At 37.7% G+C, this 25,726-nt stretch overlaps 1 protein-coding gene across 3 annotated transcripts in view; it reads right to left on the reverse strand.

The window, feature by feature from the left end:
- LOC126458158 (sodium-independent sulfate anion transporter-like) overlaps positions 1 to 25,726 on the reverse strand; it is a 142,293-nt gene that overhangs the window by 15,032 nt on the left and 101,535 nt on the right. For all 3 annotated transcript variants that reach the window (XM_050095022.1, XM_050095021.1, XM_050095023.1), the window contains exons 5-10: positions 24,434 to 24,584; positions 19,638 to 19,802; positions 19,292 to 19,453; positions 14,828 to 14,968; positions 8,812 to 8,957; positions 3,824 to 3,997 (exon numbers count right to left, since the gene is read on the reverse strand). In XM_050095022.1, the coding sequence (XP_049950979.1) occupies positions 3,824 to 3,997; positions 8,812 to 8,957; positions 14,828 to 14,968; positions 19,292 to 19,453; positions 19,638 to 19,802; positions 24,434 to 24,584 (939 nt within the window). The remainder of the gene's footprint in view (positions 1 to 3,823; positions 3,998 to 8,811; positions 8,958 to 14,827; positions 14,969 to 19,291; positions 19,454 to 19,637; positions 19,803 to 24,433; positions 24,585 to 25,726) is intronic.

Consider the following 25,726-nt stretch of genomic DNA (forward strand, 5'->3'; position numbering starts at 1 on the left):
TTGACTTTCATTTATGGGGACATTTGAAAGCTCTTGTCTACGCAACCCAGGTACCAATAGTAGAGACTCTTCGTGCTTGTATTGTGGACGGCTGTGATACAATATGCCATTCTCCAGGGCTGCATCAGCGCATCAGGGATTCCATGCGACAAAGGGTGGATGCATGTATCCTCGCTAACGGAGGACATTTTGAACATTTCCTGTAGCAAAGTGTTTGAAGTCACGCTGGTACGTTCTGTTGCTGTGTGTTTCCATTCCATGATTAATGTGATTTGAAGAGAAGTAATAAAATGAGCTCTAACGTGGAAAGTAAGTGTTTCCGGACACATGTCTGCATAACATATTTTCTTTCTTCGTGTGTGAGGAATGTTTCCTGAAAGTTTGGCCATACCTTTTTGTAACACCCTGTAGATACATGATAGGGGTAGAATCCCCAGTTCTTTAAAGAATGGTTTGCATGATTTTCGGCTGTTAGCATTTTTCATTACCCTCACAATCTTTTTTTGTTTCCTGAATGTTTTTATGCTATGAGGAGAATTTCCCCAGAATATGATGTCATATCTCAATAGGGAGTGTATGCAAGCGTAATACACTGCTCTAACTGGGAAAATTCCACTTGCTCTGATAACACTCCTAGCATAAAATACTATCTCTTTCTTCTTTCTTTTATTTATTTAATCAATATTACACTTTTTTCAGGCCAAAGACTGATTTGCTCCAATTCTTAACACTGATCTATCTTGTGCAGGCCCTTGCTGCAACATACACTGATTTGAATCTCTTTACTGCAACAAAGCCTTGGTCTGTCTTTACACTTTTTAAACCTCACATTTCCCACATTACCAAATTTTGATACCTTTATGCCTTAGGATGTGCCTATCAACCAGTACCTTCTTTGACTGAAGCTGTGCCATAAAATTATTCATTCCCTGGTTTGAGTCAATGCCTCTTCATTAGTCATATGATCTACCCACCTAATCTTCAGCATTCTTCAATACCACATTTCAAAAGGTTCAATTCACTTTTTGTTGGTTTGGTTCATGTTCCATGAATCACTTGCATGATAAGTCGTAATGATGTGGAACAAGCCACATCACTAATTACTTTGTACACATGGATACATGCTGGACATTTATAAAGCTTCTTTTATTATTATTATTATCATTATTATTACTATTATTAAGTACACATATGTGAGTTAGTAACTCCTAACCACCACCTTTTCACACAGAAATTCTTCTTTGGGATAGAAGAGTTTTCAAGTAGAAACTTTTTCAGTTTGTTTTCCAATTTTACTTTGGTGTGTAAGACTGGGTTTGTTATCAAAAATTTTAGTTGCAGGATTGTGCACCCATTTTTGTGCTAAAGATAACCTTAATTGAGAGTAATGAATGCCATTTTTCCTTTTGGTATTGTAATTATGTGCACCATTGTTCCTTTTTGAACTGCAGTGATTGTCTATGATCAACTTAATGAGGGAATAAATGTACTGTAAGCAGTAATCAGAATGCCCAACTCCTGAAACAGATGTCTACAAGATGACCCTGAGTGAGCACCACATATTATTCTTGCAGCAAATTTCTGAGGATGGAAGACTTTCTTTCTGAAAGATAAGTTACCTATTGAATGAAAATATGCAACATATGCCCACTTACTGACTTATGATTCCCAAGATTTGCAATTATTCTAAGTGAAAATGTGGCTGAACTAAGCTGTGTTAGGAGTTCCAAGCTGTGCTTTTTCTGTTTAAATTCTCATCAATATGAACACATAAAAACTCTGAGTTTCCACCCTATTTATTATTTCCTCACCATCTGTTATGCTTATCATTGGAGTTGTACCTCTAGATGTGCAGTACTGACTATGTTGCATCTTTTTAAAGCTAAGAGTGAGACCATTTGAAGGAAACCACTCAATGACACTGTTAAGAAAATTGTTTGTCATTTCTTCTGTTGCTGTTTGTATGCTTGGATCAACTACAATGCTAGTGTTATCTGCAAAAAGAACTAATTCTGCTTGTTGCATATTAGACAAAGATCATCTACATGTATGAGTAACAACAGTGGAGCTTAGATTGAGCCTTGTGGAATCCCATATGAGATTTATCCCCATACTACATTGGTTGAATCACTAAGTACAACTTCCTTTTGGTTAGATATGACCAGTGGCGGCTCACATATAGGTGGTAGAACTGCAGAACCCACTGTTTCCATTTCACATTATCAACAAAATTTAACATTTTTTCTTTAATTCTGTTTTTGTGCTTCTACAACATACAATCCTGAAGCTTAATGTCAGTAGCCAATTCCCATTTTATGAAAAAGATGCAAAAATCTTTTTACTGAGCTATGTGCTTCATGGTTCCAGCAACAAGGTGTTTGGCTGTTGTGAGCATGCACAGACATGAAGCTGACACGATGCTGTTAGGGAGTCAGCACTGTCACTCCGGTAGTGCAAGCCTTGGCAGGTGTGCTGGGAAGAAGGCCATTTCGGTTTCTACTCCGTGTGTGTTGTGCTTACAAATCATTATCATACCTTGAATGTGATGACATGTAGAATTATATTATTACCCCACTTTTAGCTATTCTATTTGATTCATCTTTATTTCAGTTCTTTTAATTTACAGAAATCTTTAACAATGATCTTCCAACAATGAAGAAACAAGTTCTGTGACAGATTATGTTTTCACAACTGACTCTCGATGATACAGTTACAGTAGAGGAAAGACATCGTTCAACAACTGATACTGTAACATCTCAGCCAGGCATAAGCAACAACAAGACATAAATTCGTAGGTTTAATTATGAATGGTACCGAAAGAGAAGTTGGCTTTGTGGCTGTGAAGCAAAAAATGCACTGTTATGCTTTCTATGCTTGCTGTTTGGAGGTTATGTAATGTGGACAAAAGTTGGTTTTCAATACAGAAGTAAAAGCTTTAATGGCGAACACTGCCACATACAATTTTATTTTTTATGACCAGTTTAAGCAAGTCTAAGTTCCCATCATCAGATCTGTAATGAATTTAGATCGCAACCAACTTGTGAAGAAGTGAATCTAATAACTGTTATATTTTTGTGTCCCCTTTACTTGAATAACATAACTCACAATTTGAGAATTATCACCTGTTTCTATATATTCATTATAAGCTACATGATGTAGTGATCTAGATATAAAATAAGTGGTACTTGAATAAGACTGCTAAGATTTGTGTACTCCTGATAAATATAATTGTGTGCTGCTTCTTCTGTGCCGTCTCCTCCTCCTCCTCATTTGTGCCATCAGTGGATTAGGCCAATTCAGGTCAGCTTTATTTCTTCTGGTTGTTATCCTTGTACAACATTCTTTCATACTTTGCAACCATCTTCACTCATCTCTACATGATGATTTCGCTCTGTGTATAATTCTTTCCTGCAAACCTGTACCAGTCAAGCTTTTTTTTCTATTTGAAAGTCTTCCTGTTCTAAATCTCTGTTTCCTGTATTCCAGTTTCTACCAGGGCCCTTTGTACCTCTTGGATCCAGTATATATTGGTTCTCTTGCTTGCAAGAAACTGTATTATCTGATGTGTGAACCTCACCTGGTCCATTATAAGGATGTGTCTGAAGAACATGTTCCTTTTCCTGATGGCATCTGATTTTCTGTTTTGGTATACTGTTCTTGAATTTACAGTTTTTTTAATTATATTTTAGAAGGATTTTTGTCTACACTTTTACTCATATTATGGTACATCTGTTTCCATATAATTTCAAATGACAGCTGGAATCTTGTCACCTTTTGCTTTAATAATTCTCTATATTTCAAACAACAGCATCACTGTACCTACCTTTGCTGCAGTGAAGTCTGCACCCAATACATAACGACAGTCCACAATGACTGGTAGATGACTTGACCCTTCTTGTACAGCAACACGTCCTACACTTGTGCGAATGAAGTCTACTGCAGGGAAGTATAGACTGTTCCCTGGTATCACCAACAAGTATTCCTGTCCTGCCTTAGTCTGCAAAAACAAGTGGAACATCATTATAAACACCCACCAGATTCCCAAAGAGATTTCCAGAAAGCAAACACTATAGTCACTCACTTCATTCTGCAGTGTAACAGCAAAAATCACAATAGGCAAAAACAATGAAGTCCACAGTTTGACAACATACAAGCTCAATTTTTGTTGTTATCTCAAGAAAATAACAAATGAGGATGATCTGTCCTTAGCAATAACCATTATTCACTGCCTGAAATTACAATATCCACCACAACTAATCATACTGATTTACACTGCAGTACTGAAGTAGCATGGACAGATACAGATACTATATTTTCCTCATAAGAGACTAGCTGTTCAGTTCATTGGAAATACCATATAGCAATAATATTACTAACTGGAAAATGGAAAAGGAGGTACCATTACAGGTTCCAACATTTTCCAGAATACCGTGCTTCAAACAAGTTTACAACAGTAACTAAAAAACCACACATACACCATAATAATTGCAGAAATTATATATTTTTGTATGTATATATTTGCTATATTGTATATCAGCTGGTTGCAGTGTGGTCTGTGACTAGGCCCACTCATCAATGAATAAGGATAGCTACGGTCTCACAACTGATTTCAAGCTCAATTATATATCTCCAATGTATGTGGCAGTCCTGTGATTACCATTACAGCGCTGACCCTTATACGACATTCATTTATTATTAGAAATACACATTTCTGAAGACAATGTAAAGCATAATTAACAAGAAGGATACACAGTTTTTAACAAACTACAAATATATTTGGTCAAAAACTAATAATGGACACTTCAGGGTGAAATAATAAATAATGAATGATAATGAGGATCCGGTAGTGAATAATGGTTATCTTAAAAAAGGAAATAAAACAAGAAAAGTAGATTAATATGTCTAATATCCCAGCTGGAATAAGAGAAAATTAACATGGAACTCTAACCATAGTTAAGTGACTACAACAGTGAGAGCACTGCAGACTGTTTAGTACCACCAATGAAATACGAAGTTTGAACCAGTCCGCTATCATTTAGCGAAGACTGCTTCAGGCAGTGTTACCTCGGTGCGTCACTAGGAGACACAGCAGTGATGATAAACAAAGGACACGTTCCAGCTCAGGTAAGAGCTTACGCAGTGAGAGTCAGTGAGTGACTTGTGGACAAGAGCTAATCTAGCTAGCCCTGCTCTGGGTAGAGAGTGCTTGCTTGTTGACTACTTTGGAGGCAAAAGCTAGTGTGGAGCTGTATGACTTAGCTCTGTTTCATGGACTAGCAGTTGCCATACCAGATTGTCCATGCATCTTGTAAAAAGCCAGCCGTAGTGTATGATAGTGAATATGGCATGGTGATACTGATATTATTTGGGTGGCCAACTGGAGCAACTGACAGAGTTCACAGGCCCTGATCAACTAGTTGCCTAAGGTGGATGCTTCTGATACATGGCTGATGGAGTTTGATGTCAAAAATTGATCAAAACTTCAGTGCTTGGAATGGTGACCACATTGTCCATTTGTAGAGAGATTTAAATTTTGTTGATGAAGTGCTGCACTCATTTGACAAACTGAGACTCTAATAGATAAACCTACCTATAGGTTTTCTTGGTTTTGCACGCTGGAGGAGATCGGCTGTTTAGTAAACTGGTCTAGAGATTTACCTGCTTGTTCAGTGTAATATTTTAGGTTATTTATGCGTTGGTTCACATCCTTGGTTAACAGGAACTTACTTGGTAACAGCTAAATTGTTCTGATTGGTTTCCATTCAGAATTTGGGGTAATAAGCCAAGGACGAGAGTCATTATGTCTTTTTTTATGTATATAACAAACGTTCTTTAAGATTTTTGGGTAGGAAGCTTCCTTAGAATTTTTCTCTATAACCGTTTTAAACTTCCTTAAATATGGACTCTTTCAGCTGCAGTGAGGTTTATATGGCTCTGTTAGTCTTTGCTAAGTTCAGTTACTTGAAGTTTTTTAATCACGTTAATATTCACCGAGCAATTTATTTCCTAAAAATTTTGCTATGTAAACATCTTAAATTTCTTTAAAAGGATGGGACTCTTCTAATGATTATGCTTTGAAGTTCCTTTTTATGGCAATACTCACCGAGAAAGGCTGATTTTTACTAACTGTTATTTCTTTTTAATAGTGGAGTGTGAATGATGGGTATCTTTGTTAGCACCATGTGTGTAATTACTTTAATATGTATGTTTTAGATTTTTCCTAAGCATTTTTTGTCAATGTATTCATAAAGGCAGTGACAAGGAGGCCATAAAGCGCCAGTCAGTTGTTAAGTCACAGCATCAACTGTATGAGGTACATCGATGTAATATGAATTTGTTTTTTAGTAATCCAGGATTTACTGTATGTTGCTACAACAACTGGATTATTGTAATTACTGTTTGAATAAATATGTGTTATTTACTGCACTGTCTCTGAGTTTGTGACCACGATCCTTCCACATCCGAACTGAGTGTAGGTAGCTTGGTTATTTGTTGTTTACAAGTTAGACAGCTCAATGTCAACATGGAGTTATTACCATAGCTGGATGGCCATAACACTGAATGGATGGCAGAGCCTGTAGATACTCAGGCTGTATTGTGGCTGTACATTCTGTGGTATAACATGTCATGGGCAGAGCCTATTGCTTGTAGCTGCATATAACCTGTTATGTAACAGAAACACATCACTTCATATTTGAATATCACTGCCTCTATTACTCAATGGATTATGTATAATTACCCTCACATGCACTTTGTACTTGATGTGCATGAGACTTCGTAGTTTGTTGGTGTGTTTCCTGGCCTTGGCATTCCTAGTTACTCACAGAACCCCCTTCAGATTGCCTCAACCCCTACTTACAAAGATTGGCTATGTATAGGACTAAGAAGTGGACACTGACACAATCTTTTATTATTACTCCACACTTACCGTATTTTAGAGACTATAAGACACACTTTTTACTTTGAAAAATTGCCTCCAAAATTCAGGTGTCTCTTATACTTTTAGTAATATAAAAATGTCCAGTGTGAGATTTAAAATCCTCACAAGTCTTAAAAATGGCATATATCTGATGCCATGGGGAATCTCTCTCTACCTGGCAGCATTGCATTCAACTGAAGCAGCAGTGCCCCAGAGTGGCGAACATGAGTTGTGGGGATTCACATGCTTGCTTACACTGTCTCCTTCCCGTCCCACGATCTCAAACCCAGAACACTGTCTATCCTATGATGCGTCCTTGCAGTCTGTAGTGCCAGTGAACTTGAATTTAAAGTGATTTGCTTTATCGTAACAGTACATTATTTCTGTTAGTAGCTAATTTTGTAATGGTAAAAAAATAAAAAAAAATGACATGGGCTATAAATTGAAAATAAAAGCATATGCAGAAGAACATGGAAACAGAACAGCTGAGCTGCATTTTGGCCCTCCACCTACAGAAAACACCATTTGCGATTGGTGGGGTAGTAAAGAACTGAAATAAATGAGGAAGATTAAACTATGCAAATAGAGGGCTGAATTCAAAATGGCTAAAACTGGAATATGATGTACTGAAATGGATTCAATGACATTGTCAAACTGGCATTGGAATTAATACAAAAATGATTCAAATACATGGTTGTAAGCTACTGCTACAGTGGAACTTAACAGACTTTAATAGTGAAGTTGGGTGGTGCTAAAGGTTTATGAAGCACCATGGACTTAGCACGCAAAGCAAAACCAAAATATCTCAGAAAATGCCACAAGTGTGCCCAGCGAAAATACTATCTTTCTGTTACTTTATTATTCAATTCTGAAAGAAAACCAGTGTGGAACTAAGCCAAATGCAAATATGGATGAAATTCCTCCAACATTTGATGAGCCAAGTAACAGAACTGTGTCATGAAAGGTGCTAAAACTGTAACTATAAAAACAAGTGGACATAAAAAAAATGCAATGCACTGTTGTCCTTTCATGATGTGCTGAAAATACTGAACTTAATTCAATGATCAATTCTCAAGTGCAAAATAATGCCAAAACCTTCCGAAATATTGTCAGTCATTGTTGTTAACAAACATGACAAGAATTGGATGGATGGGGCAGGTATATTATGGATTAACAGAGTGTGGAACCGAAGGAAAGGTGCTCTACTGAAGAAGAGTTCTCTTCTTTTGCTAGATCAGTTTAGTAGTCATTTGAAAAATTCTGTGAAAGAGAAATTGAGACAGGGAACTACAGAGCTTGCTGTTATTCTGATATGACTTACTTCACAATTGCAACCTCTTGATGTTTCGAAAAATAAACCATTTAAAGTGTGTATGAGAGAGAAATGGAACAAATGGACGATGGATGAAGCCAAACACAAATTCAAGCCGAAGGGAGCTTTAAAATGATCTACTATCGAACAAGTGTATCAGTTGATAAAACAGTCATGGACTAGAGTGAGAGAAGACATTATTGTTAAATCTTCCAAGAACTGCGGCATAAGTAATGATCTTGATGGCAGTGAAGACCATGAACAATGACTGACAAACAGGAAGAGGAAGACGAAGAGCAAGAGCAAGAAGAAGAAGAAGAAAGTTCAGGTCATGATTTTTCAGGTATTTCAGAGGTCAGTTTGATTCTATAAACTAAAATTTTTTCTTTAGTCTGGCATTGAAGTCTAATAATAAAAATGGTAAAAATGTTTTTTTTTTCAATTTTTAAAAAATTAAGGTGTGTCTTATGGTTTGTGGTGCCTTATAGTCTACAAAATATGAAATCAACAAATATGTTAATTCAGCTAGAAAGATATGCACAAATGTAACAAAAATATAGTTAATAAAGAAGTGATTTACCATTGCTCGTTCCACTGTAATGCTTGGCCTGGCTGATGGGTACAACAGGAACAATATATTTATGGCAACTCCTATCAGTATACCAAGTTCCACACCAATCACCAGGCATGCCACAAAAGTAACAAATGTTGGTACTAAATCTTTCCCTGTAACAGGAGATTTTACTTCATTAAGCACACTCAAAAATGTTGTTCTGCTAAGTTCTACATACACATCACAGCATCTTATTTTAATAATAATTTATCCAAATACCAGAAAGAAAGACATCATAAACACAAAATTTCATTTCACACAGACAGCACATTATACCAGGTGACTCAGCTCACATACCGAAGTCATTTTATGCATACCCAAAAATTTTGTACCTGCCTTCAAAAAGATTTTCCCATTATCTCATTAGCTTCATGCAAACTATTAGCCCAATAGAAAAAAGGAACACAACCTTTTGGTATCAAATCTAATGTAGTTACATTTTGCAGTGGGATGTGTTTCCACTGTAGACCACTGTTTTTGAGTTTTTCAGGAAAAATGTACAAAAGTGACCTTCAAATACACCTCCACTCCCACACTCATCCCTCACCAGTCAGGATGTCTAGCATGTTGCTTGGGGCACTGTCTCTGCTGCCACTGTACAAAAACTTCCACCAACACTAACTATTCTTGATATTCGACCTTTAGGTCTCTATTGGTTGGGCTATCACACCAACAGCATAGTCGGCTATTTCATCAACAATATTAATTTAAATGTACCCATGAGGGTATTTAAAGAAAAATAACTTTTGTAAACATTATGCTAAAACTAATTAGATTAAGCACATTACTTTTGTAATAAGTTGGCCTTACAAATACAACAATGTACGGTAATTGTTTATTTTATGCCATTAATATTCCCAAAATGTTCAGTTGCATTTGAAGGTAACTTTTGTATGTTTTCCTTGAATAACTTGAAAACTATGGCCTCTACTGAAAACTTCATCCATAGTTATCGGTATATTACGCTTAATCATCATTATTTAACTGAAGACTTATCTATCAGTCTTGAACTTGTTGCTGAAGTTGCTTTAATTTCTATGTTTGATGACATATCCACAAGACATTTATGATTCACTGGTGAACAGTCAAGTTCTATGCAACACATACCAGTCCATTCATAACAATAGTGCAATGTTGGAACAATATAAAAAATAAGGGAGAGGCAACTACTAACCTATAGCGGACTGATGTGTGTTGCATAGAAAAATGTTGCAGGAAACAGTACCTACACTAGCTGTCGAGCTCTTTCTGTTTTTGATAATAAAAGCACATACATTCACAAACACAGCTCCACAGACACACCCATGGCCATGGCAAGACTGACTATTGATGACTGATTATTGAAAATAGCTGCATAGGCTGATGGAGGTGGGGAAGTGTAGGGAAGGATGTAAGGAGGGGATAGTGAGAACAATGTCTTATTGTCTGCATAGCAAGATGAATGGAGTAAATAGAATAGAGCAAAAAAGAGATACAGAAAGGGGTAGAGGGGGTGGGAAGGGAGGGTGGAGGATGGAAGGAAAGGATGGTGAGGATGACGAGGGAAAAAGTGAGAGGGGAGGGAAAGGAATAGAGAGAGAGAGAGAGAGAGAGAGAGAGAGAGAGAGAGAGCCCACATTTAGGAAAGGAAGAGTGGACGGAGAAGGCAGTACGCGATCTGGATGGGGAAGGAGTGGGGTGGACAGACGAGAGAAGGGAAAATATAAGGCGAGGAAGTGGGATAAAGGTTAATATGCTAGACAGACCATTCCTATCTGTGTAGTTCAGAGAAACTTGTGTTGTACGGGAGTATCCAAATGGACAGTATAGTGAAGCAGCTGTTGAAGTCACCAGTACTGTAGTGTGCAACATGTTCAGCAACTCTATGGTCAGTTCTCTGGTTTGCTGCAGTTGGGCAGTGGACACTCATGGAATTAAACAGTTGTTTACTTGTCATGCCCACATACAATTCTGTACAGTAATTGCAGCATGACTGATAAATAACATGGCTGTTTTCACATATGGCCCTGCCTTTTATTGGGTAAGAAATACTTGTGACTGGACTGCAGTAGGAGGTGGTGAGTGTGTGCACAGGACAGGTCTTGCACCTGAATCTATCAAGTGGGACTGATACATGGTACAGGACTGGAACAGGGATCAACAAGGATATTCTACAGGCTGGGTGAGCAGCAAAGCACTACTTTGTGTGAGATGTGTAGGATTTTGGGTAGGACATCCTTTATCTCAGGGTACAATGAGAAATAGTTTAAGACCTGGTGAAAGATCTGATTGAGCTTTCCAAGGCTAAGGTGATACTGGGTGATCAAAGGAATCCTTGTCTGAGGTTGCTTGATGTGTTTACTGGTGTCAGAGAGACTTCTTTATGGATGGACTGAAAGTGTGGCAACTGTCTAAGTGAAGTTACTGTTGGTGGTTGGTGCGCTTGATGCAGAGAGACATCTTTATAGAACTATCTGAGAGGTGGAGATCAACATATAGGAAGGTGGCTTTCAAGAGGACTAGGTGTAGCAGATTTTGAGTAGTTTAAGAGGTTGTGGAAGAAAGAGTAAAGACCGTACTTGCTGGGAGTCCAGATCACAAAAATGTCATCAACGAATCCATACCAGACAAAGGGTTTTAGGTGTTGAATGGATAGGAAGGATTCCTCCAGATTGGAGGGGGGGGGGGGGGAGGTTTATGGGTGAGTTTATCAGGGGATTCCGCCAGATGACTCATAAATTTGTTGTTGATATAGGACGATGCCATGGATTTGTTTATAGATTTGGTCTTAAAAAGTGAAATAATTGTGGGTCAGAATGTGGTTGGTTAGGAGGATTAGGAAAGAGGTGGTGGGTTTGGTATCAGGAGGACATTAGGAAAGGTAGTGTTCCCCAGCCGCGTGGCTTAGGCATGGAGGATGTTGATGTACAAGGGTGTCACATCCACAGTGACCAATTAAGAGTCTGCTGGTAATGGAACAGAACTGTGGAGAAGCAGCAAAGGAAGTGAGGAGCGTCTTGAATGCAGGATAGAACGTTATGGACACTATTTTTGGAGATGTTTGTCAGCCAAGGTTCAAATGGCTCTGAGCACTATGGGACTTAACTACTGAGGTCATCAGTCCCCTAGAACTTAGAACTACTTAAATCTAACTAACCTAAGGACATCACACACATCCATGCCCGAGGCAGGATTTGAACCTGCGACCGTAGCGGTCACGCGGTTCCAAACTGAAGCACTTAGAACAGCACGACCACACCAGCCAGCTGTCAGCCAAGGCAGAGAGGTTCATTCTGATGGAGCATTATACCCAGCCACATTGGAACAAATCAGTAGGGAGACATCTGGGATTGAGTTTGTGTAGTAGGTAAAAGGAAAACATACACAGGCTGCTGGTGCGAGGAGGAAGATGGATTCTATACTGATATTTAACAGAGTGTATAATTTAGTTTACATGGTTTGCTTGTTCTCTTTTCTTAACTCATTCCACATCCCTGAAGGCCTCCCTTCACATTATCCATGGTATACGATGGGTAGATGAATGAATGAACCCTCAGCGATGTGCAATGAATCAAGATAATAATTAATAAAGTCAAGTAACTGTTAGAAGTATTGGAGAACTGCTATAAACTGTATATATTTAAACGAAGCTTAATGGCGATATTACTAAGAAATTTGATAAATGGGAGAAAGAAAACAGAAGACGAAGGTGAAGAAAAAGAAGGAGAAAATATGAAGATGGTGGTGGTGGTGAAAGAAGAAGGAAAATGCTACTCATTCCTCAGTCATCTGGTTTTCAAATTTTTCTCTCTTTTCTTTCTTCTTAGCTCAATATCCGCACAACCATAATGGTAATTATCAATAAAATGAAGATCTATGTGTTGAAAAAAACAAAAACTTATTTTACCTGCAGATAAAAGGAATCTTTAATGTGAATAATAAGATAATCTGTAGAATGAATGGGTAATAAGATATATTTATAATTTTCTTTCAAAATTGTAGAGCTCCTGCTCAATTACTTGCTTCATGTGCAATGGGAGCCTGCTGAAGAGCTTCACACCGTAATACAGGAACCTGTATCTTGTCTTATGGTTGTGTGCATCACAAACAAGATGCTGATTTTAACTTCTAGTAACGAAATCATAAGAATTTAAAAATCTTCTAAGAGGTATCTAAAAGGTGTGGAGATATTTACTTTACACAACATTCTCACTGCCCGTGCCTGATTAAAAACTATTTTACTTCCTTTAACTGCATAACACCAGGAAAAAAATTCTGTAAGGGTATTGTAAGACTGCACATCTGATTAATATCATACAAATTGTGGATGTCAGCTGTTAAATACTGAATCATGAAGAATAAATACTATTTTCATAGCTATTCGAAGCTTTCTTTATGTAATAATTGCCCGAAAGATTCTCAGGCACTGCATTGGCTGATACTGTCTAAACTGCATGGTATTTCTATGAGCCACCTGTTTATCATCTTCATGTGTAACTGAGCAGCTGCCTCATAGAAATATTGTACACTTTTGACAGTACCATACTATGCAACACCTGAGAATGTTTCAAGCTATTCTCCTACTAGTCACCACTCAGCTGAGATATTTGAATGGTATTTATTTTATTTAATCATGTCAGAAACACACACTATAACTTACAAGTTATGCAAAATATTCCAAAACACGGTACTATAAGCATTACAATTACAATTAAATGTGGCGTGACCAGCATGCAGCAACTTCGCACACTTCCTTAGTGGCATCGATGACATTCTGTGGCGTGCATGATGTTGGTCATAGGCTGCAGACAAGAAGATGACTCATTGTCTGTTCTTCGCCACATTCACATGCTGCAAATACCCACTTTTTCAAGTTGGTCTTCATTCTTCCAACTCCAGAACGCAGCCTGTTGAGAGTCTTCCATATTGACCAGCTTTCTTCGTGACCTGATGGGAGGCTTTCAGTTGGGGTCATCCACCCTGTAAGGTGACTGTGTCTGGAACGTCATGAGTTGACTCTGAAGTTTGAAGGTGGTTCGTGAGGCTTTCAGTTGAATGGAGCAAGCTTTTCCTTGACTTGAGCCTTGGTACTGTTGGCTGATACCCGTGTAGTGCGTGGGTCTTCAGATTCGATACCTTACACTTTTCCGGTCTAGATGCACGTTGACAACGGATATCTAGAGGTGGGATGCCCGCTAGACAATAAACTTTATCAAGTGGTGTAGATCTCAAACATCCCGTAATGAGTCTGCAGGTTTCATTCAACGTGATATACACTTGTTTAGCAGGACTAGATCTGCACCACACAGGGCAAGCATATTCTGCAGCTGAATAACAAAGAGCTACAGCAGAAGTTCTTCAGATGCGAGGATGCGTCCCCCAGGTTGTACCCGATAATTTCTGGAGAATGTTGTTCCTTGCAAATACCTTCTGTTTTGTGTTCGAGCAATGTATTCTGTAGGTAAGTGCTCAATTAAGAGTTACTCCAAGATATTTGGGGGTGAAGTAGTGTTCTAATTGCTTACCTTCCCAGAACATCTGCAATTTCCTCGCTGCATGTCTATTTCTAAGATGGAACTCACAAATCTCTGTTTTTGCTGGATTTGGCTTCAGCTGATTGTCTTGGTAATAGCCACTTAGAATTTGATTTTCATGCTCTAGTTACCACACAAGATGATGCTGGAGTACATCACCCAAATGTGCTATATCACAGTGATCTTAGGACTGTAGTGCCTGGAGATGAATCTGATGTTCCTTCAAAATAAAAACTACAAGTCATCCAAGTGGAGACTAGAGAATGAGAACAGTCTTTATCCTCCTTAATCAGATAACAACATGTGGATTACATCCACAGGATGATGTGAGGTAAAATAAGATCACTCATTAAAAGGCAGATAGTAGGTCTACAAGTTATACTCTTAAGTGTTAGTATCTGTTGGGGAATAATGTATAGAGGTTCTGTGGATAATTAAAGTTGGAATACAAACTAGTCACAAATACTCACTACTTGATTTCCACATTGGTTTCACCACTTCATACTCTATCATGAAGATCACAGCACATATGATAACAGCTGCCAGGGATGCCTTAGGAATGTAATAGAAGTAAGGTGTTAGCAGACTAAGTGCCAATAAAATCAGGGCACCTGTAAAAAATAGCATAATACAATTACTGATAGAGATCTCACAGATTGAACTAGCTATGCAAACTGCATGCACAAAAATTAACTCAGTAATACCCACAAAGCTCGACAGAAAAAAATCGTAACATTCAATGTTTGAGACTTAAGACATTTTCATTAATATAATGCTATCTCTCTATTTCACATTTATTGCATCTTAACAATTCCAATTTTCACACCCTCCCTTTATTCATAAATTTTGTTTAGCAATGTATGTCATGGCTACTGAATAGTCACAATTTCTGTCATCAGTTTTGCACAATTTCACCACAATACTTTACAACAAACAGATTAACAGCTTTTATCCAAATGTCACGTGCTGTGGAATGAATACTTTAGTATTAATTATGAAATTTGCCAAAAATTATTTCATTTTGTTTTAACGAATGTGGGAGTCTGCGTTGTTGTTGTTGTTGTTGTTATTGTTGTCATCTTCAGTCCTGAGACTGGTTTGAAGCAGATCTTCATGCTACTCTATCCTGTGCAAGCTTCTTCATCTCCCAGTACCTACTGCAACCTACATCCTTCTGAATCTGCTTAGTGTATTCATCTCTTGGTCTCCCTCTATGATTTTTACCCTCCACGCTGCCCTCCAATGCTAAATTTGTGATCCCTTGATGCCTCAGAACATGTCCTACCAACCGGTCCCTTCTTCTTGTCAAGTTGTGCCACAAACTCCTCTTCTCCCCAATTCTATTCAATACCTCCTCATTAGTTATGTGATCTACCCATCTAATTTTCAGCATTTTTCTGTTGCACCACATTATGAAAGCTTCTATTCTCTTCTTGTCCAAACTATTTATCGTCCATGTTTCACTTCCATACATGGCTACACTCCATACAAATACTTTCGGAAACAACTTACTGACACATAAATCTATACTCCATGTTAACAAATTTCTCTTCTTCAGAAACACTTTCCTTGCCATTGCCAGTCTACATTTTATATCCTCTCTACTTCGACCATCATCGGTTATTTTGCTCCCCAAATAAGAAAACAACTTCACTACTTTAAGTGTCTCATTTCCTAATCTAATTCCCTCAGCCTCACGCAACTTAATTCGACTACATTCCAGTATCCTCGTTTTGCTTTTGTTGATATTCATCTTACATCCTCCTTTCAAGACACTGTCCATTCCGTTCAACAGCTCTTCCAAGTCCTTTGCTGTCTCTGACAGAATTACAATGCCATCGGCGAAACTCAGACTGTTTATTTCTTCTCCATGGATTTTAATACTTACTCCGAATTTTTCTTTTGTTTCCTTTACTGCTTGCTGAATATACAGATGGAATAACATCGGGGAGAGGCTACAACCCTGTCTCACTCCCTTCACAACCGCTGCTTCCCTTTCATGACCCTCGACTCTTATAACTGCCATCTGGTTTCTGTACAAATTGTAAATAGCCTTTCACTCCCTGTATTTTACCCCTGCCACCTTTAGAATTTGCATTACAAGCCAAATTTTTGATGATTTCATCATCAAAATAAGCAGTTGCACATAGAGCATATGTTTCTGAACTTAAGCCTTTGAGAATATATCATTTAAAGGAGGCATGATTGGCAGACAGGCACAATGACCATGTCTGTCTGCCACTCAACACCTCCTCCATGCGGTGAGTAGCAACTTATCCCTCATATTGCTGCTATTCCATCCCGGATTTCAAATTCAAGTTCTGATCAATATGTGTATCCTGGAATTTTGAACATTATATGTTACATATGTCTTTAACTTTGTGCTTTACTATTATTGGTGAAGACATCTTGCCATGGACAGACCTGAATGAACTGTGTTTTTTCCAAGTTAAGTGGCATGCAGTCTATTAATAACCAATCCATATTTTGTGAGAACATAAATGAAATGTCCATTATTGCACCTCTATTGGGCTATGAAGTATGTCTCATCAGCAAAGAGAAGTATTCCTGCTTCATCAGCATTAAAAAGTTACGGTGATTTATATAATACTCAAAATAAGAGGTGAAAGTGTGTCTTAGATTCAAGGGGAGCAGAGACTGAAAGAAATAGCTTTATGAAACTAAACAGTGTAAAAGAACAAAATTTGATTAATTACAGCTTGCACAAAGAGATTTAAACAATCATTCTACCTGTGCTCTATGTGTTAATAGAATGGGAGAAAAGCCCTAATGACTGATACAATGGGATGTGCTCTCTGCTAAGTACTTCACAGATGATTGTGGAGTATGAACGTAGATCTAGTAGCAGAGCAGAAAGTGCACTTGCTATCCACAAGGTTGAGACAATGCTCCTCAAGCCTGTCCCTTTCTTTGATGGTGATCTTTCTAAGAGTTTTCTATTGATAACAGTTGCAAGTTTCAACAGGTCCCAAGGTGGATTCATGTCAGCAGCTACAACAGACACTTCCGTTGAGTTCATTCGTGCCAACTGGAGCAATAATGTTCTTGACTTAGGGGCAGTATGATCAAGCACTCTCATCTTTAAAAATGAACCCATCACCAATTTGTTGACTGTATGATTGTATAATGTGTTGGACGATATTTCTCATCCCTCAAATTATTGCCAATATCAATGTAAACTGAACGACATCTTAATATGATACCAGCCAAAAACATGAGTGACTCATACCCCTGCTACAGTCATGGGACTGCATGCCTCAGATGGAATGGTACCATTCCATGACCATCAGACAAGTATTGCACTCTTCACAAGTATTGCACTCTTCGGTGAAGAGAAGCCAACATAACTGACCCAGATTCCATTTCAAGTGTTCCCTTAACTACCTTCCTTGTGCACCATAGTGCTGAGATGTTTGTACTGGTGTTCATAATTGTTACCTAGAGGCCAAATTGACAATGTGGAGATAGTTGTGAACTGAGCCAACACATCCCTCCTTCTCGGCTTTCTCAAAAAAGGCTCCATGCAATTATGTGGTAGTCTACTCAGGATACCTGCGAGCCGTAATTTGTAGGTAGTGATTGTTAGCTGCAGTTGATGACCATGGGTGACAACTACGGCAGACCTTGTATGTTTTGTGTTTTTCAAAAGTTGATGAATGTTCAAATGATGGTCCAGTGGTGTATGGGTCAATTTGGTAGGTACTGACAACCTTTCTTGCCATAATGTGACTACCAACCAGTTGTCCACTAAGTTGAATGGCTATCACTAAACTGTGGCCAAGAGCAAAGTGGACCACCCTGTGGCACACCATGCAGCAGTGGCTGCTTCACAACAAGGGCCATCTGGATTGTCCCCCTCCACCACCAGTTTTTCTGAACTGTGCAGATGAGATTTCACCCCACAACACACTTCTGCTCCCAAAATCATTCCAGTCTTGACCTATCGTAACCTACTGTCAACACACCCTCCATCCATCAGTTTTTGTCCTCTCTGTCCTATTGCCTCATCCCAATTCATGTCCTCTCTGGTCATTGTGCACTGTTCTGCCAAAGAACACACCAGTGTTTTCCCTTTCTCTGTTCCTCTCCTTTTCCATCCTACACCCACCCTTCCCTGCAATCTCCCAACACTCCACCTGGTAGCCTTGTCCTGCCACCTAGTCCCTGCAAGCTCTGCCAGGCTGTGCCAACTCCTTTTCCCCTACACCTGTATCATGCTATCCCTACCCCTTTCCCTACCCCCTACAGATTGCTGCTTCCATTTGGGTTCCATTCTGGTCAGAGTAACTTGAGATGGCAGTCATGTGTGAGTGAGGTATCAATAGCAAGTTGTTTCCAAATCAGTGATGAGAGCTACAAACTAGAAGAAAAATTCATAGTTCAGCAGGAAATGAAACATGGGTTAAATTAAAAGACAGGACAGAAACTAAAGTAAGTACAGAAAAAGTAAGGAAGAAAAAAAATCTGCCATATTCATTTCTTTCTAGTATTAAGTGTAACACACGTCCCTTATCTTGGCACCTGGACTCAAGTTTTGAATAAGTAGGAATCTAAAGACTTCAGATTGGCACTATTTTGTGTTGTTGCTACCAACCTTATGCATCAAACAATACAGTGTGTAGTGGTACTGAAGTAGCAACTATTGAATGATGCACTTCATTTCTTTTCCTCCTAGCCAGTTTGCTCATCTCCTACACAACTGCTATATCCTCCCCCCAAACCACTATTTCCAGATTCATTTACAGTATATTACTTAGCTATTAAATTTTCTTTACTAGATTAGAGTTGATTTTAACATGGTCCCACAACAAGAGAAAACATGTGGAACTGATATAATTGTAACTTTTCTGACTACAGACCTATAACTAGTGTAGGTATAATTAAAACACAAAGAAAAGAAATTATACACTGACCAGTATAAATGCCTCCCAACTGTGTCTTAACACCACTTGCATGGTTCACAGCACTACGTGAAAAAGATCCACTCACAGGGAAAGATGATGCCATTGAACCAAAGATGTTGCACAGTCCAAGGGCCAACATTTCCTGTGTTGCATCAACAGATTCTCCACTAGCTGCAAGTAAAAGCAAATGAAACTGTCACACTTAAAAAATAAAATATTAGATATGTGAATTATATAGCAAGCATTTTTTTTCTTATCCAATGCAGCTGAAAATTCAAATCCAATTCATAAACAAATGTTCAGCTGACAATAAATACTGACTTTTAAGCAGCAAACATTAATATGGGATACTTACCAAAAGCTTTTGCAATGGCAACATTTCCTAAGACACCAATAACAGGCACAAGAAAGATAGATGAGCCAAGCTGTCCACACATCTCACCAAATGAATATGTTGTATTTCCAATAGTCGTGCTGAAAGGAGGAAATCCGAAGTTTGGCAGACCAGATCTCACAGTTCCTATAACACAGTAAAAATACAAATGCAAATAAAGCAGAAAAAGTTTTAAATGGTGTAAGTAGATAAACTGTTAATACAAGTGATAAAAATAACAGCTAACATACAAGTGTTATCTCAAAGAACGTAACACTAATAATGCAAAATTGTGATGCTTTATATCAATATGTGTGCTCATATCCTGAACAGCAAACAGATATGATATGACTGTATAGCCAAATTTTTTGATATGATATTTGTGGACAAAAACATTTTTTTTTCATTATTTTCTTCTTCTTTTCTTCTTGTGGGAAATTTGCAAGTAATCTTGCAAAGGACTATCAACTGGGCTCCAGCTCAATGTGGTGACACCAATCTCACATCTGGTGATAACACTTTCTAAATAATGTCATCTCCACTCTTACACTGGAGGAGAAAGAGGAGGAGTACACAACAGGTTTCTGTTATGTCAACACCTCTGGGAGCTTCCAACTTGAGCAAGATGATTCAAAGAAATAAGGTACAACGCAGATACTGCTTTCACTGAATTCCATTTCCAGACCCTTAAAAGCCCAATCTGATGAAAATTTTCCACTAAAACCCAAGAGATATCCAATTGCCAAATCAAAATACATGCATAAAACTGACAAAGTAAAGAGATATTACACTGCTACACTAGCTAAAATAAAATGCACTGTCTAACTAGTAAAGAAGCTAAAAAATATTAGCATTAAGGATAGACAATACTGCAATTATTTACAGCTCAAAAGGATTTACAGAAAAGAAGTAGAGAAAGCAAAGAAGTAAAACAATGCCATGTTTAATGAAGGAGCGCAGAGTCCTTGAAAAGCAGCAAGGGAGCAGCTGGTTAATGAACAAGCAAAAGCCCACTTCTTTTTCTAATTCTTGCAGTCCAGATGAATTAAATGAATATTTTATAAAAATAGTGCTAAGCAGAGTAGGTGAAATTCCTGACTTTGGTGCAGATCCTGCTGTTGTTGTGAAATTTGGAAATGAATGCACCATGGTAATGTGGAAGAGATTGCATATAAAAGACATAATAAAATTAGTAAAAAACAAACACTTAGGGAGCCAGTATTTACAGCGTCTCCTGTAATATGTTAAAAAATATAATCTATCAAACTGCTCAAACACTGGCAGTCGTAGTAAATAAGTGCCTTTATGCTGATACTTTCCAGTCACACTGAAAGCAGAACACACAGTACCAGTTTACAAAAATAGTAATTGACATCAAGTGTCAAGCTACAGGTTCATGTCTATAATACCACTGCTATCTAAAGGAACAAAGTCCATAATAAAAGATCAGCAAGATCAGCTATTAACTTATTTTTAAGGAAATAATCTCTGTTATTCCTAATTTTTGTTAATGACATAGGCTCCAGTGAGCACACCCAGCAGTTCGCAGATAATAAACTTTGTTCTCAGAAGTGGAGACTGTAGTTCAGCCTGTTCAACAAACACAAGTCCTAATTGATGAGGCCAAGACTTGATCTATCATGAACAAGATGAAAATTAATGAAGACAAACACAGAGGATATTATGCAGCCTCACTGATACTGAAGCACCGGATGACACAGCAACTGTTAAGCTTCTGGGCTTTATCATTGATACCAAGTTAATCTGACGGCAGCACACTAAAATGTATCTTCACAATAAAGGATGGCAGCCAAAAACAGTTGCAGGGTAGAATTTTTTTATTAAAATTCTTGACCAAGGTTTCGGTACATATAAATATACCTTCATCAGAAGTACGTTTCTAAAATTACATCATGCACTGGAGAATAATGAAACAATTATGCCAAAAGGCATCGTCAGTAATTAAAATATCATCTCCATTTGTACAACATGTGTAATGGGTACAGGATCAAAGCGAACAGTTTAACAATGTTACTTCGCCTATGAACTGTTGAGACACGAGTGTGAAGGCACTAAGGTAGATTGTTTCGCCGAGAGAGGGCACTTGCACAATCTACCTTAGTGCCTTCACACTCGTGTCTCAACAGTTCATAGGCGAAGTAACATTGTTAAACTGTTCGCTTTGATCCTGTACCCATTACACATGTTGTACAAATGGAGATGATATTTTAATTACTGACGACGCCTTTTGGCATAATTGTTTCATTATTCTCCAGTGCATGATGTAATTTTAGAAACGTACTTCTGATGAAGGTATATTTATATGTACCGAAACCTTGGTCAAGAATTTTAATAAAAAAATTCTACCCTGCAACTGTTTTTGGCTGCCATCCTTTATTGTGAAGAATTTTAACAGTTGCTGCTGCAGCCATGTTTAAAATCTTGAACTAAAATGTATGTTCCAGTCTTTCATGGGTTCTGTATCTCTTGAGGAAACCAAAAAGCACAATATCAGAAATGTATCTACTAACACTGTGTAAGATAACTGTCGACAGTGTCACATAATAACACAGATATCACAACTACATCACTGTCACCTGCTGAATATGTATATTGTGTGGAGTTTTGTTGAGAATTTTCCAACAAGACGAAACTGATTTGGAAATATAATCATAAATGCCTATACAATACCTTGCCAAAGCTCTTAAAATCACTACTGTGAATGTATGAGACATCATATTACTTATCTAAAACTCAGTTTCATCCCTAAACATCTATGAGATAATAACTCCTTTTATACTGAAAACAAGACTTTTTCATGAAAAATTATTTCGATCACCCACATAGTACACGAAATAAAGACAATATATGAAATTACATTCTTCAGTAGCCTAAGAGAATAACAATCTGAACATGAAGCTAAATATATTGAAAAAGAATTTACACAATATTCTGACACTCAGTGATAGCTAATGGAGAATGAGCTGATAATTTAAGCAGTATATCACTGATCATCAGCCTTATTACGTAAATCTAACAGTTCATTCTCAGGATTAAAAAAAAAAATTAAATACTGCTTCAGTACATTAAGTACAGTTCTGCATAAGTGTATCATGTTACCAGTTTTTGGCATGTCTGCTCTACCCTAATCTAATTATTATTAAGTGTATATTACAAGACAAATAAATCAAGTGGATGCTGTGATGGCTGGTCTGTCATGGCCTTGAGTGACTCATCTGCAGTATTGTCCAATAAGAGTTAGTGCTCCACATTTAATGACTTAAGTGTCATTTAAAATTCATTTCCTATTCTTCCCTCAGCTACAGCACTGAGAAGATGTTCTTACTGACTTGCCATCGAAGAGACATTATTCCATGTCAAATTGCTTTGTAGTTTGCTAAATGTACCCATTACTGTGTAGTGGTAATGACTTGTGGTATGATACTGCACTTCAACTGACAGCATTTTATTTGTGGAGGAATTCCAGTATCACTTATGGCCTCTAAGGTCTGGCAAACATTTTGTCATGATCTACCTAAACTAGTTATGTATTTTAATAACCAGCATGCTCTCAGTCATCTCATGAGTTACGAGTTTATCCTCACTGCTAAAATGTGGTTTCGTATCAAGTGCCACTGGACATGACAGATTTTGTGACAAGTATCTACTAAATGTAATATTGCCTTTTGTTGCTGTTATAAAATACTGAATCAGTGTTTCATCTCATGCCCTCAACAAACATAATTCTTATTACACTATTTCCCATTTCAAAAAATTCTATGAAAAGTGTTATGATTCAAAATGCACTATTTTTGCACATTTGATGATTTGAAGTTTTTGCCAAGTGACAGAACTGCTATTAAAAATGACAAAGAAGGATTAGACTGTTCTGTTGTATATCCAAAGGACATTTCCTTGTGTCATGTTTTCTGTGATTCAACTGCAGTTTTAATTTTACATGTAACATACTTGACTCTGATATAATTTACAGAAAACAATTCTGTCTTCCAAAAATACTATCCCTGTAAGCTGAGTCGCCCCCCCCCCCCCCTCTCCAAAAAAAGCCAAAACTAACCAATGAATAGAAATATGCAGAATAAACTAGTTTTCTTATTTTTAAATCATCTCTACCAGTGATCAATTTTCTCATTTTTAAATCATTTCTGGCAGTGACCATATGCACTGCAAATATAAATGAAATATTTCAGTTCAGTAATTCTAGGATGTGGGTTTTTAAATTAAGGTTGTAAGCTACCATACCTGTACTCCCAAAATGCTAACACTGTCTGCTTCTTGTATTTCATTCTTCAAACACAGTCTCTGTACAGTTTGTGGATTTAAATGTGAAAGATAAATATAATAAATATACTGTTTGCTACTTTTATAGTAACAAGATTATTACTATTTCCCACCCATATGCTTGCATTATCTGTAATAAGGACAACATTTGTATCTTGTGACAATTCAAGTGGAAGATCATTTATGTATACCAGAAATAATGAAGGACTCAGAGCAGAATCCTGTCATACACCTTGCCTGGTTGCTTCAAATTCTGAGTGCTTATTTCTGTCAGACTGATGTGGAACTAACACACACAGTTTTAATTTTACATGTAACATACTTGACTCTGATATAATTTACAGAAAACAATTCACTCCTTCCACTAGTCCATATTATTTTACCTTTTGAATGAGGGTATCACAGTCCACACAATTAAAAGGCTATAGCATGTTATATGTAAAGTACTTTAAATTGTTGCATAACAAAATAAGACTTACCTGTCAGCAGAAAAGGTGCAGTTCCATCATCAGAAACCAACATGTAAGCTAGTGCTGAACACAGTAGAACTACTAAAGCATTGCGAGCAGTAGACAAAAGCCACATAGATCGATTTGCCCATGCTGGCCCTGGTTTCACATCTTTTAGTTTCTGAAATTTTATATAACTTTCATGAGATTCTTTCTACTTAACATACTTAAACTAATATAAAACATAAACTGCAATATGATAAAATTAACACAACTGAGATAAGTCAATCGTCTAGCTGGAGCTCTACACACATTGTTCAGTCTTCATTTGATGTTCCCTAGGATAATTCTTGTTTGTTTCACTCCTTCCACTTACTAACATGCTTGCATTCAACGGGCAGTCTCAATGGAAAAGAATAGTAGCTCATCCAAAAATTACTAGAATTTTCTGTTCAGTGTGTTTACTAGCTAAGAAACCCAGCATTGCAGAGGTATTTATTTATAGCTGTGACCAAGACTGTGTGTGTGTAGAATTCCAGAAAGATGTGTACCTCTGCTTTATTGACTACGCCAAAGCCTTTGACTGCGTCGATCACAACAAATTATGGAACGTACTGAAAAACATGGGTGTACCAGATCACCTCATTCATCTGATACGGAGTTTATACCTTGACCAAGAAGCCACGGTGAGAACTATGTATGGAGCAACGAAATGGATAAAGATTCAGAAAGGGGTCCGGCAAGGCTGCATACTGTCACCGTACTTATTCAATCTGTATGCAGAACATGTCATGAGGAATGCAAGGCTAGATGAAGGAGAAACAGGAATTAAAATAGCTGGAATAAATGTAAACAACCTCAGGTACGCGGATGATACGATCCTATTGGCAGAAAGTGAAGAAGATTTGAGAACACTCTTACTGAAGGTGAAAGACGAAAGTGAAAAGGCTGGTCTTATGCTGAATGTGAAGAAAACGAAAATTATGGCAACTACACCTACCAATTCGTGGGATATAGCAGGAGAAACCATGGAAGTAGTGACCACATTCAGTTATCTCGGTTCCCAGATCTCTGCTGACGGTGACTGCAGCCATGAAATCCGGAGACGCCTGTTGCTCGGTAGACAGGCGATGTCAAACCTTGACAAGGTTATAAGGTCCAGAGATATAACACTAGCAACAAAGATCCGGATTGTGAGGGCTATGGTCTTTCCAGTTGTGATGTATGGATGTGAGACCTGGACCATTAGAAAGGCTGAACGGCGAAGAATTGACTCCTTCGAATTGTGGTGTTGGAGGAAACTTCTTAGAGTTCCATGGAGTG

Source organism: Schistocerca serialis, chromosome 2 (genome assembly GCF_023864345.2).
Source record: "Schistocerca serialis cubense isolate TAMUIC-IGC-003099 chromosome 2, iqSchSeri2.2, whole genome shotgun sequence".
Taxonomy (NCBI): Eukaryota; Metazoa; Arthropoda; class Insecta; order Orthoptera; family Acrididae; genus Schistocerca; species Schistocerca serialis.